The sequence below is a fragment of the Dermacentor andersoni genome, chromosome 7, assembly GCF_023375885.2.
Source record: "Dermacentor andersoni chromosome 7, qqDerAnde1_hic_scaffold, whole genome shotgun sequence".
NCBI classification, from domain to species: Eukaryota; Metazoa; Arthropoda; class Arachnida; order Ixodida; family Ixodidae; genus Dermacentor; species Dermacentor andersoni.
In genome coordinates, this window is record NC_092820.1 from 77,815,165 (window position 1) to 77,827,926 (window position 12,762).

At 45.1% G+C, this 12,762-nt stretch overlaps 1 protein-coding gene across 1 annotated transcript in view; it reads left to right on the top strand.

Moving 5' to 3' along the window:
- Window positions 1-4,218: 4,218 nt before the first annotated feature.
- LOC129385733 (protein Skeletor, isoforms B/C-like) overlaps window positions 4,219-12,762 on the top strand; it is a 37,223-nt gene continuing 28,679 nt past the window's right edge. The window contains exons 1-3 of the mRNA XM_072289222.1: window positions 4,219-4,983; window positions 7,769-7,841; window positions 8,360-8,462. Of these exons, the coding sequence (XP_072145323.1) occupies window positions 4,797-4,983; window positions 7,769-7,841; window positions 8,360-8,462 (363 nt within the window). The 5' untranslated portion in view covers window positions 4,219-4,796. The remainder of the gene's footprint in view (window positions 4,984-7,768; window positions 7,842-8,359; window positions 8,463-12,762) is intronic.

A 12,762-nucleotide genomic window follows, 5' to 3' on the forward strand; every position in this document is an offset into this window, starting at 1 on the left:
ATCCCTGGAATTACAAAGACGCCATATATTCCATCCATTTGACTCAAGCAACTTACCATGTTTCACATTTATGCAGAGTACGTTGGTGCTGTGCCCGTGTATACCAATGTGTTTGTCACACCATACGCCACCACTGCAGCTTTGATCATTCCACATATGATCGTCGCTCGGCGGTTTCATGTTGATGTTGATGCTACAGTTGATGTTGAACATAGGTCAACATCAACTGCAGCCGAACTTGTTGCAATCTGGGAGGCACTCCGATTTCTTTCCGAGGAGCCTTCTCCCGCATGGACAATATTTTGGGATTCCAAACCAGCTCTTCGAACCACTCACTGTTCCTCAGACCGCGCTCGTATTATTCAATAGCTTTATGAATTGCAGAGCACTTCAACCGTGCAAATAGAAATGGCCACAATATCACCTTTCAGTGCATGTCTGCACAATGTTGCTTGATAGGGAATGAACAGGCCGACGCTAAAGCGAGAACTACTTTAAGTAAGGCTTCTGAGGTACGCCTTCCGTTCTCACGAAAAGACACAGCCGCCCTACTTTATTGCATAATACGCAACTCTACGTTGGAGCACTGGACCCAACCGCATCGACGACACACGTGAATGCATAACTGGGACCAAAAAAATGAAATTCCGTATGCTTCGCAAGCTAAAAAGGAGCCAAGCAAGCATGGTGCACCGGATTAGCTTGGTGTCTCGTTCACGAATTTTCGTAGACATTTAAAAGACTGCAGTTAGACTAGCCTAAATTGTGAATACTAGCAGGTGCCAGAAACACTAGATCACATAGTTTGCGTATGTTCTGTGTACGCGCAAGAAGAACAGCAATTCGTCTCTTCCATTGCAAACATCGATAAGAGGCCGCTATCGGACGAGTTTCTTTAGGTCCATAGCCTAATGAAAACAGCGCAGACTTGATTACAAGTGCCAATATAAGCTTTCTACAAGCCACTGGTCTATACGCACGGCTTTCGATATGTCACAACGTTGTGAACTTGTATATACGCACCACTTCCTCATATCATCATCATCATTCATCAGCCCTTATCCTCTCCGTCCCTTTTCCCCAGCGTAGAGTAACAGGCCCGAGCAAGCTGTGGCTCAGGCCGACCACCCTGCCTTTCTGTAAATGAAATTCTCACTCTCCACGAGTGCCACTTATCCATTCAGAAGAATATTCATTTTTCTAGTGTAACTTTCTTCCTCTAGGTTTCTTTTTATCAGGTTGTTCGAAGTCACAGAGTGCGCCAGCACTGTTATTTTCCTAGGTTTTCTAGCACATAGTGACGTCCCCCTAGGCATAAATTGCGTCCCATTGGTTTACACGAAAAAAATGCATTGGCGCTCTACGTTAAGCGTTGGCACTACGCTCAATAGGAACTTTGCGGTCACTTTCCATGCAACAAAACCAAAAAAAAACGCCAATAGTTGCCCCTTCGAGTTTCTGATAAACATAACACAATGATACACCGGAAAAAGTAAATGTCTGTAAGACTCTTGCACTTTTAAAGAAACATCCGTTCACTCTTCACCACGAGAGGGCATAGCATCTTCGTAATTTTCAAAACCATCGCCATCGTCATCGCCTGCTTCAGAAATTCTCTAAGCTGTTCTCGCGTTTCCAGACCGCGTTCGACGAAGACTACCAAGAATTGCTTTGCAAGGGGGGTAGTTTTTCTCGCCAGGCAGGACACTGCTTCTTGGCCAATCCACCGTAGTGGGTATGAGCGAGCATCTGGAAGCAAGACAATACAAGAAGAAGAACAACAACTAAACCAGCCTGCACGGTCTCCTGCTCCCTCTTCACAACATGCTCCCGTCACTCACGTCGGCCATGCCTCACACCGTGGCTCGCTGGCTACTCCTCGTGAGCCTCTTGCTGTGCACCAATCCGCAAGGTACGCTTCTGATACATTACGCCTCCCCGTGTGTCACGGCGTCGGGAAAACGCTGTAAGAAAAGCAAGACGAGCCAATCCACGTGTACTTCCGAATGTTATCTGCCTCTTTCCTCATGCAGTGCGCCACATTGATGCCATTTTCGCCTTTCTATACATCTTTTGCGAACCTGACTTATTCGGCAGGAGCGCAACCAGAACATTCGTTTGTCAGGTGCCTATGCCTATGCCTATGCATTTTTTTATGATGATGATGATATCTTTAACGATTCACACGCCCCATGCGAGGCATAGTGCATGAACCAGTTAGAATACTGCAAGAAAATATAAATTGAAATACTTAAATAAACTATAATAAATAAATTAAGGCAATGCGTTTTGCAGTAGTAGGCCATTAATGAACAACAAGAAATAAGAAGGTAAAATAATAATAACGCAATGATCTGGTCGAGCTAAAGAGTAACTCAGCCATCTTAAACTCAATCTGCGGTTATAACATATCAAGTTGGACTTTTGAGTACTATGATTTTATTATATGTGAAGGTGAAATCGAAGGATGGAAATATGATAACGAATGAATAAATAATTGAACAATGGTTAGATATTCCTGTTCTTTTTTTTTTCTTTAGCAAACGCGATTATATACGGTTCGGCAAACGTTCCTATGGATCACCATGTCTCCGAGTGAACGTACAATAGCTGTAGATCCACTCAGTCCAAGACTACAAAGTGGAATATTCAGTTATTTTTCGTTGAGTGGAAAGCCGTCATCAGAAGAGAAAAGTTCTGTTTTGTTTCATCTATGCGTATTTCTTCATTAGCCACGTGTGCAGTTAGTAGCAGGAAAGTACTTCTAGCAAAATAAACGGGAAATTACTTTTATGTTCGTATTCGGTAATAGAAGGTTCCAGATTATTCTCGACGAACTGAGGCTTACTTAACCTTACCCTTGCGCTTGGTCGCCTTCTGGAGGAATGAGGCAGCCGAGATGGGGAATCGAACCCCTGCCCTGCACGTATAACGCCACAGAAACTGAGCTATCATAGCTGGTAGCCTTTATTGTAGTAATCACGGTATTCATGCCATTCTTTCGTTGACTTGGGGCCACTTCGAGGGGCATTCGCCTTCAGAAAGCAGTTTCCGAATTTTTCAAAGAACATTCTGTAAGCAGGCTTCTCCATAAATAGGAACCATAGTTTGCTTCTTACGGTACACTTAACAGTAGGTAGGATCCTGCGTCGCTTCGTTTGGAGCCTGTCAATAAAGAAAAAAAATCACTTGACCAATTGTGTGCTTTCAACTAAAGGGCACCAGCGCAATAATTCAATGCTCTACCCATCAGGTTACGAATGCACCATGCGAACATGTGAATAAGAATCTCAACACTCTCCTTGCCGAGTGTAAGTTGGTGCTTTGAATCGCTTGGCGCGTACGTCGTGTCGTGTCGCAACAATTTGATTATAAATGCCACAGCGCTCCAGTTTTCCCCCATTTTTCTCCTACGGTATGCAGTGCCTCAACGAGACGCAATCTGACAATGAGCATGGGTCCATGTCGTAACGAAACAGGTTGTAACGTCCTTTCGCCGCAGTACAATGAAGCGGTGTCATGCATAAAGCCGCCACACTTTCGTCGCCGTTGTGCCGTCACTTTCACGTTGTCAATACAGAGTTGCTCGCCTCATACGGCTCCCTACCTCATACTAGATGTACTGTATGTGCTTACCTTCGGCAGCATGTACAGTACCTCTACCTTGTGTGGACATTGTGCGCCATCTGGTGGCCCATTTAGGAACTGCAAGCGGTGCTGATAGCTAGTTACCGGCATCGCGCAACAATAATTCCAGGAGTGCGTGGGATATGCACTTCTATTTATTTTTTTTAATATTCGACCGAGTTGTTTGTCCCTTGCGCTAGCAGTATCTATTAGCAGAGTCATCTGGAAATACTATATGTACGAGGCCACTGGCTTGCGCCCCCAAATATTGCGTTTTTGACGTAAAATTGCCAAGTGATGATTACGATGATGGCTAGGTGGAAACTTTGCCTTTTCTGTGCTTTAATCCTGCCATGCCTACTTGCTGATTACATTGCAAACCACAGCTTTAGATTACACGTTGAGCCGGTGAGTAATTGACGGCACTGGAAAAAGGGGAAACAAAAACTTCATGTATATATTATGGCATCATCTCAACATTGTGTCTAGCCTAGAAAAGTATAGCTTTGATGGATCCAGTTGGCTCTCTGACTAGCTCTTCGGTTTGTTTTCTCCTAAAAGTAGAGATTAATGAAGCTGCCTGAATGTCCCTTGAAATAAAAGATTGGTAGCGCATTGAGATTAACGAAAGTCCGTTGAGCTATCATTCCGGGCAATTTACTGGCCATTTACATCACTAAACAAGGTCGCTATTGAAATCGCCACGGCTACAAAGCCAAAAAGCAATGTTGTCGTTTAGGTGACAAAAAAAAAACTCGCTAAATACTGCGACTTTTTCGCTAGGCTACCAACACTGTCCAGGAAGCACCGTCAGGTGCTTCCTGGACAATGTTGCTGGCTGTGTTTCTGGCCTGGCCAGTGTTGCTGGACAGTGTTGCTGGCCTGGCCGTGCGTGGTCAGTTGTTGCGTGAGTACGCGGCCTCTGATGGGCCCGGCTCCCCCGCTTTATCCTCGCAGTCCTACACTCTTCCACATCTCGTGGGGGTGCGGGGGCAAACCTCAACACTTAAAGATGCCTAGCACGTCATTTGAGCGGTGGTAGGTACAGCTGACCGGCGATACCCTGGCGGGTCAAGAAGTTCTCGTCCAGCAAGTACGCCGAGCAGCCATGGCGAGTGGAGTCCTGGAATGAGGACACCACCCACTCGACCTCAAGAGCAACCACCTCGATGGTCCGAATAAATGTTCTTTCTCTCTCTCTCTCTCTCTCTCTCCTCGCAGTCGTCTCGAGCGTGTACTACGGCAAGACTATCGGCCCCGTAAAAACGAACGCGCACAGCTTCACGGGCACCGTGTACGCCGCCAACGACACCAGCGTCGTCATCACCGGCCTCAACTACGATGGCAAAGGACCCGGTGGGTATCGCTCGTACTTGCCACCTTGTATCTCACTAATTGTCTCCGCCCGCGATTATTTTCCGTTTCGCGCATCGCAAGACAGGCGACGATGGCTAGAGTGACTTTTCGCACAGCCTGCAGTCACGACCAAGAAAAGGAAAAGTATTACGACACATACTAATGCGAGAGAGAGGAAGTTATTTATTTATTTATTTATTTATTTATTTATTTATTTATTTATTTATTTATTTATTCAGGAATTAAGTTAATTTTCTTCAATAAGTATGAGGAAGATATGAGGCTTTCTTTTCGTTTACAGAAGAGTACTGTACAAAACACGTCGCTGTTCTAAATCTACTCAGAACGAAACGATCGGAGTGACACATTAGTGTGGCAGCGCTATCTCGTAATCTATATGCGATCACCGATAACCAGAACTGCCACTTGGCGACTGAATTTGCGTACTTTCAGAAAGCGGCAATACTTACTCAGCTGTGCAGGGAGGCATTCATGGGAAGATTAATCTCGAAAATTGTTTCTGTAAGCAATATTTTGATTGTATGACGGGTTCAATGGTCAGGCGAACAGCTGCGTGGCATGGAAGGTACTTAGCGCAGTCCATGGACTCGGGCTGCGCAGACTCTGTAAAGCACCTGTAGGAATTTTATTGAGCCACTTATCAGGGCGTAAGTGCTTTCGTAACACGGCTATTTGCCTTCCTCATCAAACGAGTCAAGTTTCTTGCTGTTGAATTTCAGCATGCAACTTCAGCTTCCTATACTTTCTAACGTGGGCAGCCAGACGGATAGCCCACCCGACTGACGTCACGCTTGTCCGCTAAGATGGTAGCGCTAAGATTGGTAGCGATGAACGTTGAAATTTTATGGCAAATAGCATGCTTAACGCGTGACGCTTAAATGCGCCGCATAATTATTAGGCGGACCTACCCTAACGACGCAGCGCGTTTGTATAAAATCCTCAAAATTGCTTCAGGATCCCTTAGAATTGTTTGCGACACCGCCACGTACGCTTTCGTGCAGGTGATGAGCCTCCCTCCCCTCTCCCTCTCTCTCTCTCTCTCTCTATTTTTTTTTTTTTTTCGCGTCCGAAGCCTCGCTGCCCCGGACCAACACCCTCTAGAGAACTTAAGGCCTTCTGGCTGTATCTTCTCCTCTTGAGCAGCGTCATGCAAGACACCCACATACAAGTTCCGTGCAGCGTGCTACGAAGCTACGAGCCTGTGTTGAAAATGAGACGCGGAAGACCGAGTGGGCGACGACGGCGATAACAATTCGATTAGTTGCGGGAACCCTGCCGCTCCTTGGATAACTTCGGGGTTGGAAGAGTCATGGCATGCTGCGACATGCTTCCGAGCGCACTTTCTTTCTGAACGTTAAATTATGGGGTTTTACGTGCCAAAACCACTTTCTGATTATGAGGCACGCCGTAGTGGAGGACTCCGGGAATTTCGACCACCTGGGGTTCTTTAACGTGCACCTAAATCTAAGTAAACGGGCGTTTTCGCATTCCCTCCCCCTCCCGTCGATATGCGGCCGCCGTGGCCGGTATTCGGTCCCGTGACCTCGTGCTCAGCAGCCCAACACCATAGCCACTGAGGAACCACGGCGGCTTTTCTGGAGGTTAACCGTGCATGTAGTCTCTGCGCTTGTGCTGCGATTGCGGTTGTGTGTCCGGCAAGCCTTCATTGCCGCGGAATGTGGATTACGTTCATGCCAGGATATGCCTACTAAGTGTTGCGTGCCCGATTGCTGGAGCAATTACAAATCGGGGCCGAAAAATGATGCAGTCATGTTTCCGCAAGATCAATGACGGAATATTGGGTACCAGTACTAAGGCAAAGAAGAGAAAAGCCGGAATTCTGCGGAATAAGGGAGCGGTTTCTTTGTAAATAGTTGCACGAATATTTTGCATCTACTTTGCTAAACTCATTTGAGGTGTTGTAAATATGTGGACTGCGGTACTGTATGTAATGATGCCTCGAAAGCGAGATTATTCGTTTAGAGCCTAATCTAGACTGGAATAAATACGTGTGTCCCGAATGGGAAGAAGGGCACACCAGTGAAGTTGTCATGAGATATGTGTTATGGTGCAGTGCTAACATTTTGTTGAAGAACTCTTGTGGTCGCATGAACGGCAAACTCTTTGGCGCCGACGATAAATCAAGGCAAAGAAGCTACTCTGAAGAAGAGGGCAGCACTGTGACTTTTCAATATAAGCCATGCTCGCTGTCATCATTTACCCGAAATTCGCTCTCAGTTCTAAGGTTGAACCATTTCAATTTTTATGGACGGGCTTCTTTAATAATGCAGCGCGTAAATAGTTTTGCATAAATAAAATAATCTTGGAACACCCTTTGTTCGCTGCAGGCCATCTGCTCAAATATGCTTAAAAAAACAATAACTTCGCTCTGGTTAACGTTGCCAACAAGGGCGCGATCCCTTCATTCAACCCGTATCCCCGAGCACACCGCCGGCCTCTTCTCCGTGACGTCACTCTCCTAGCGCTCAGGCCTTCTCTTGTCTAGGTGGTGTTGACCGGACACGCATTTCGGGCGGGTCGCTAAGGATTTTGTCATTACTTATTTCTTGCCTGTTTCATTAAATTCATGCTTCGTGCCGTAAATATTCGTTAGATAGCCATCTAAAAGGGCAGAAAAAAATTCATCGGGGCCCAAAATCTGCATGTCAGTGCTCCTCTAAGCATAGTTTCTGTGCTAGTACTGCACCTGCCGCACAGCCCCAACGAATCCTTTCGACACGATCGCATGATTTGGCCATCGCAGCGGCGTACTTCTGGGCCGGCTTCAATACTGATCTGGACAACAACGCGGACAAGCTGCTCGACGAACACGGAAGGTGCGTATGGATGTTTTGGCTCGTACGTAAACCTGGAGTAGAATAATGTCAAGGAGCTGCCACGGAAATAATGAAGACGCCAGCTTCAGTGGAAAATTATTTTCTTGACTACCCTGCGAGGGAGCAGACACGCTAAGCGGAAGCAAGCAGACCGTGATTGATTGATTAACTGACTGATTTCTTCATTGATTGGTTGATTATTTGACTGATTTCTTGATTGATTGATTGATTGATTGATTGATTGATTGATTGATTGATTGATTGATTGATTGATTGATTGAGTGACTGATTTCTTAATTGATTGATTGATTGATTTCTTGATTTCTTGATTGACTGACTGGCTGATTTCTTGATTGATTGATTGATTGATTGATTGATTGATTGATTGATTGATTGATTGATTGACTGACTGACTGACTGACTGACTGATTGATTGATTGATTGATTGATTGATTGATTGATTGATTGATTGATTGATTGATTGATTGATTGATTGATTGCCCATGGTCACCTCGTAGCGACAAAGTATTGAAGGCCTACACGAACGCCGAGGTGCGACTGACGCTGCCTAAGAAGATCACTGCGTACAAGTCCCTGGGCATCTACTGCAAACAGTTTGGGGTAAGTGGTGCTGCGCCAATGTGGTGTTTCTGCTGCTCCTTTTCTTGGTGTTTGTTTGCTTGTTTGTTTGCTTGCTTACTTGTTTGTTTGTTTGTTTGTTTGTTTGTTTGTTTGTTTGTTTGTTTGTTTGTTTGTTTGTTTGTTTGTTTGTTTGTTTGTTTGTTTGTTTGTTTGTTTGTTGTGGCCGTTGTTGTTTTGCCGAATAGCTCGAAACAGGACAGCATACTTACTAAGCCTGCAGATTTCCTGATCACCAGCCTCTGGTCTCTGCCGAAATGAAACAGCGAAAGTAGCCTAAATATCCTTGGTAAAAAAAATATACGCTTTCAAGCGCCTCTTTCTTTCACTGAAGCGTATATTGTTGCATGGTCTTTCTATTTCTGTAGTCGGAGGAATACGTGGCCTCAATGGCACATGTACTTCTGTTCACGCCGTAGAGTTTCCGACAATATGCTAGAGGGAACAATGGCGCTGCAGTCGTTAACCCACCACGGCAATGATGCAAATACGTGGATTTATCTAATCTTCTTGCTTGTGGATTCAGACGTTCTTGCGGCTTCGTATGCTTTATTTGCCTTCATTGTCATACATTTCAGACCAATCTATACTTTTCGAAGTGCAGAAGATGCTGCGAACACGCACCATCGGTACTAATTGCAACGATTGAACTTGTCGAGGTGGCCAAATCGAAACGCGCCAAGCATCTCAAGGCACTGCCATGCTCGCGATAAATTCATAAGGGCGTTTCATATCGCTCGTCGATGCATGCATTCGTGGCGCAATGCTTTCAATATCATGCTTCTGTGCGGAGGCTATGTGCTGGAATACTGCCGTCGGACAATTTTAATAATGTTTATTTATCTTTTTATTACGCAATACACTGTAGAAAATGACGAGTTTGCCCATGTCACGAAGCCGCTCGAAGCCAGAAAGACGATGTTTCGGCAAATCCACGCGCTTCCCATATAATTCTCACGCTCGGTCACTTCACCTGCCGTAGACATTCGCGCCAGAGTTTCCTATAGTAACTATTGCATGAAACTCTATGGCTAAGCCCAACTAGCTCTTTGAGCCGCACGTGCTGTCGCACAGCAGTCTTTGTGGCGTCGGAAGATTTACATACCGATGTCGGGGCTATGCGTGCCGCCATCGCACCTGGTTAAGCTTTTCCTAGACGCTAGAGCTATGCGTTGTCCGCGCAACCTTGAGCGATCGGAAAGCACGTTTCCCCCTCTTGGCCGGCGGAGAAGGGATGCTTCGTTCCGGCCGCGAAGCTCTCCACATCTCTGTAAGGTGCCTTGTGGATGTCTCGCGCTGAAGATGCCCTCTCGGTGAGCGCATATTTCACCCCTCATCTTTTAAGAGGTCCAATACATACGAGCATTTGTCTAGCAAACCAGATTTTTTTCAAGGGAATTTTCCACGTCTCAGTAATTTCTCTCGTCGTATTCGAGTGCTGATTGCCGTGTTATAGTTTGTTAACGAAGCTTTCCCTCAAGTCTAAATATTTTAAGGCAGTTTTCCTAGCCTCTAAAGCCGCTCGAGTTCGCTCTTCTCCTTGAGCGGCCATTTTTCTTAGAAAGTATGCCTTCCAACTACTCTGCCCTTAAACTGGCTCTCTCAACTACTACACGCAGAGACAAAGCAACAGCGCGCGCATTAGATCCCATAGATGAGATGAATATTTACAATTAGTATTAGGGTTAAAATTATATTCGAGTGCTGATTGCCGTGCTATCGTTTGCTAACGAAGCTTTCCCTCAAGTCTAAATATTTTAAGGCAGTTTGTCGTGTGCGTATCGTGGCTACGCACGCTTATGTCGCATTCCGTTTCTCTACCACGGCTGCGCTTTAAAACCACGGCGCTGCAGTTTTTGCTTTTCTTTTCTTTCTTCTTCTCCGCCCTTAAACTGGCTCTCTCAACTACTACACGCAGAGACAAAGAAACAGCGCGCGCATTAGATCCCATAGATGAGATGAATATTTACAATTAGTATTAGGGTTATAATTATATTCGAGTGCTGATTGCCGTGCTATCGTTTGCTAACGAAGCTTTCCCTCAAGTCTAAATATTTTAAGGCAGTTTGTCGTGTGCGTATCGTGGCTACGCACGCTTATATCGCATTCCGTTTCTCTACCACGGCTGCGCTTTAAAACCACGGCGCTGCAGTTTTTTGCTTTTCTTTTCTTTCTTCTTCTCCGCCCTTAAACTGGCCCTCTCAACTACTACACGCAGAGACAAAGAAACAGCGCGCGCATTAGATCCCATAGATGAGATGAATTTACAATTAGTATTAGGGTTATAATTATATTCGAGTGCTGATTGCCGTGCTATCGTTTGCTAACGAAGCTTTCCCTCAAGTCTAAATATTTTAAGGCAGTTTGTCGTGTGCGTATCATGGCTACGCACGCTTATATCGCATTCCGTTTCTCTACCACGGGTGCGCTTTAAAACCACGGCGCTGCAGTTTTTGCTTTTCTCTTCTTTCTTCTTCTCCGCCCTTAAACTGGCTCTCTTAACTGTACTACACGCAGAGACAAAGAAACAGCGCGCGAATGCGATCCCATAGATGAGATGAATATATATATATATATATATATATATATATATATATATATATATATATATATATATATATATATATATATATATATATATAGAAAACTATCAGTCATAGCTCTCGTAGTATAGCCCTCTGGGCCGTTTCCTTTTTTTTTTTTTTCGAAAGTAGTCCTATTAGGGTTATTATAATTACACGAAGGTACTTCGCCCTCATCAGCAGCAGTCCTTGGTATAGTTATTCTGGCGGCTAGCTTCCCACGCTATGCGTGCCGCCATCGCACCTGGTTAAGCTTTTCCTAGACGCTAGAGCTATGCGTTGTCCGCGCAACCTTGAGCGATCGGAAAGCACGTTTCCCCCTCTTGGCCGGCGGAGAAGGGATGCTTCGTTCCGGCCGCGAAGCTCTCCACATCTCTGTAAGGTGCCTTGTGGATGTCTCGCGCTGAAGATGCCCTCTCGGTGAGCGCATATTTCACCCCTCATCTTTTAAGAGGTCCAATACATACGAGCATTTGTCTAGCAAACCAGATTTTTTTCAAGGGAATTTTCCACGTCTCAGTAATTTCTCTCGTCGTATTCGAGTGCTGATTGCCGTGTTATAGTTTGTTAACGAAGCTTTCCCTCAAGTCTAAATATTTTAAGGCAGTTTTCCTAGCCTCTAAAGCCGCTCGAGTTCGCTCTTCTCCTTGAGCGGCCATTTTTCTTAGAAAGTATGCCTTCCAACTACTCTGCCCTTAAACTGGCTCTCTCAACTACTACACGCAGAGACAAAGCAACAGCGCGCGCATTAGATCCCATAGATGAGATGAATATTTACAATTAGTATTAGGGTTAAAATTATATTCGAGTGCTGATTGCCGTGCTATCGTTTGCTAACGAAGCTTTCCCTCAAGTCTAAATATTCTAAGGCAGTTTGTCGTGTGCGTATCGTGGCTACGCACGCTTATGTCGCATTCCGTTTCTCTACCACGGCTGCGCTTTAAAACCACGGCGCTGCAGTTTTTGCTTTTCTTTTCTTTCTTCTTCTCCGCCCTTAAACTGGCTCTCTCAACTACTACACGCAGAGACAAAGAAACAGCGCGCGCATTAGATCCCATAGATGAGATGAATATTTACAATTAGTATTAGGGTTATAATTATATTCGAGTGCTGATTGCCGTGCTATCGTTTGCTAACGAAGCTTTCCCTCAAGTCTAAATATTTTAAGGCAGTTTGTCGTGTGCGTATCGTGGCTACGCACGCTTATATCGCATTCCGTTTCTCTACCACGGCTGCGCTTTAAAACCACGGCGCTGCAGTTTTTTTGCTTTTCTTTTCTTTCTTCTTCTCCGCCCTTAAACTGGCCCTCTCAACTACTACACGCAGAGACAAAGAAACAGCGCGCGCATTAGATCCCATAGATGAGATGAATTTACAATTAGTATTAGGGTTATAATTATATTCGAGTGCTGATTGCCGTGCTATCGTTTGCTAACGAAGCTTTCCCTCAAGTCTAAATATTTTAAGGCAGTTTGTCGTGTGCGTATCATGGCTACGCACGCTTATATCGCATTCCGTTTCTCTACCACGGGTGCGCTTTAAAACCACGGCGCTGCAGTTTTTGCTTTTCTCTTCTTTCTTCTTCTCCGCCCTTAAACTGGCTCTCTTAACTGTACTACACGCAGAGACAAAGAAACAGCGCGCGAATGCGATCCCATAGATGAGATGAATATATATATATATATATATATATATATATA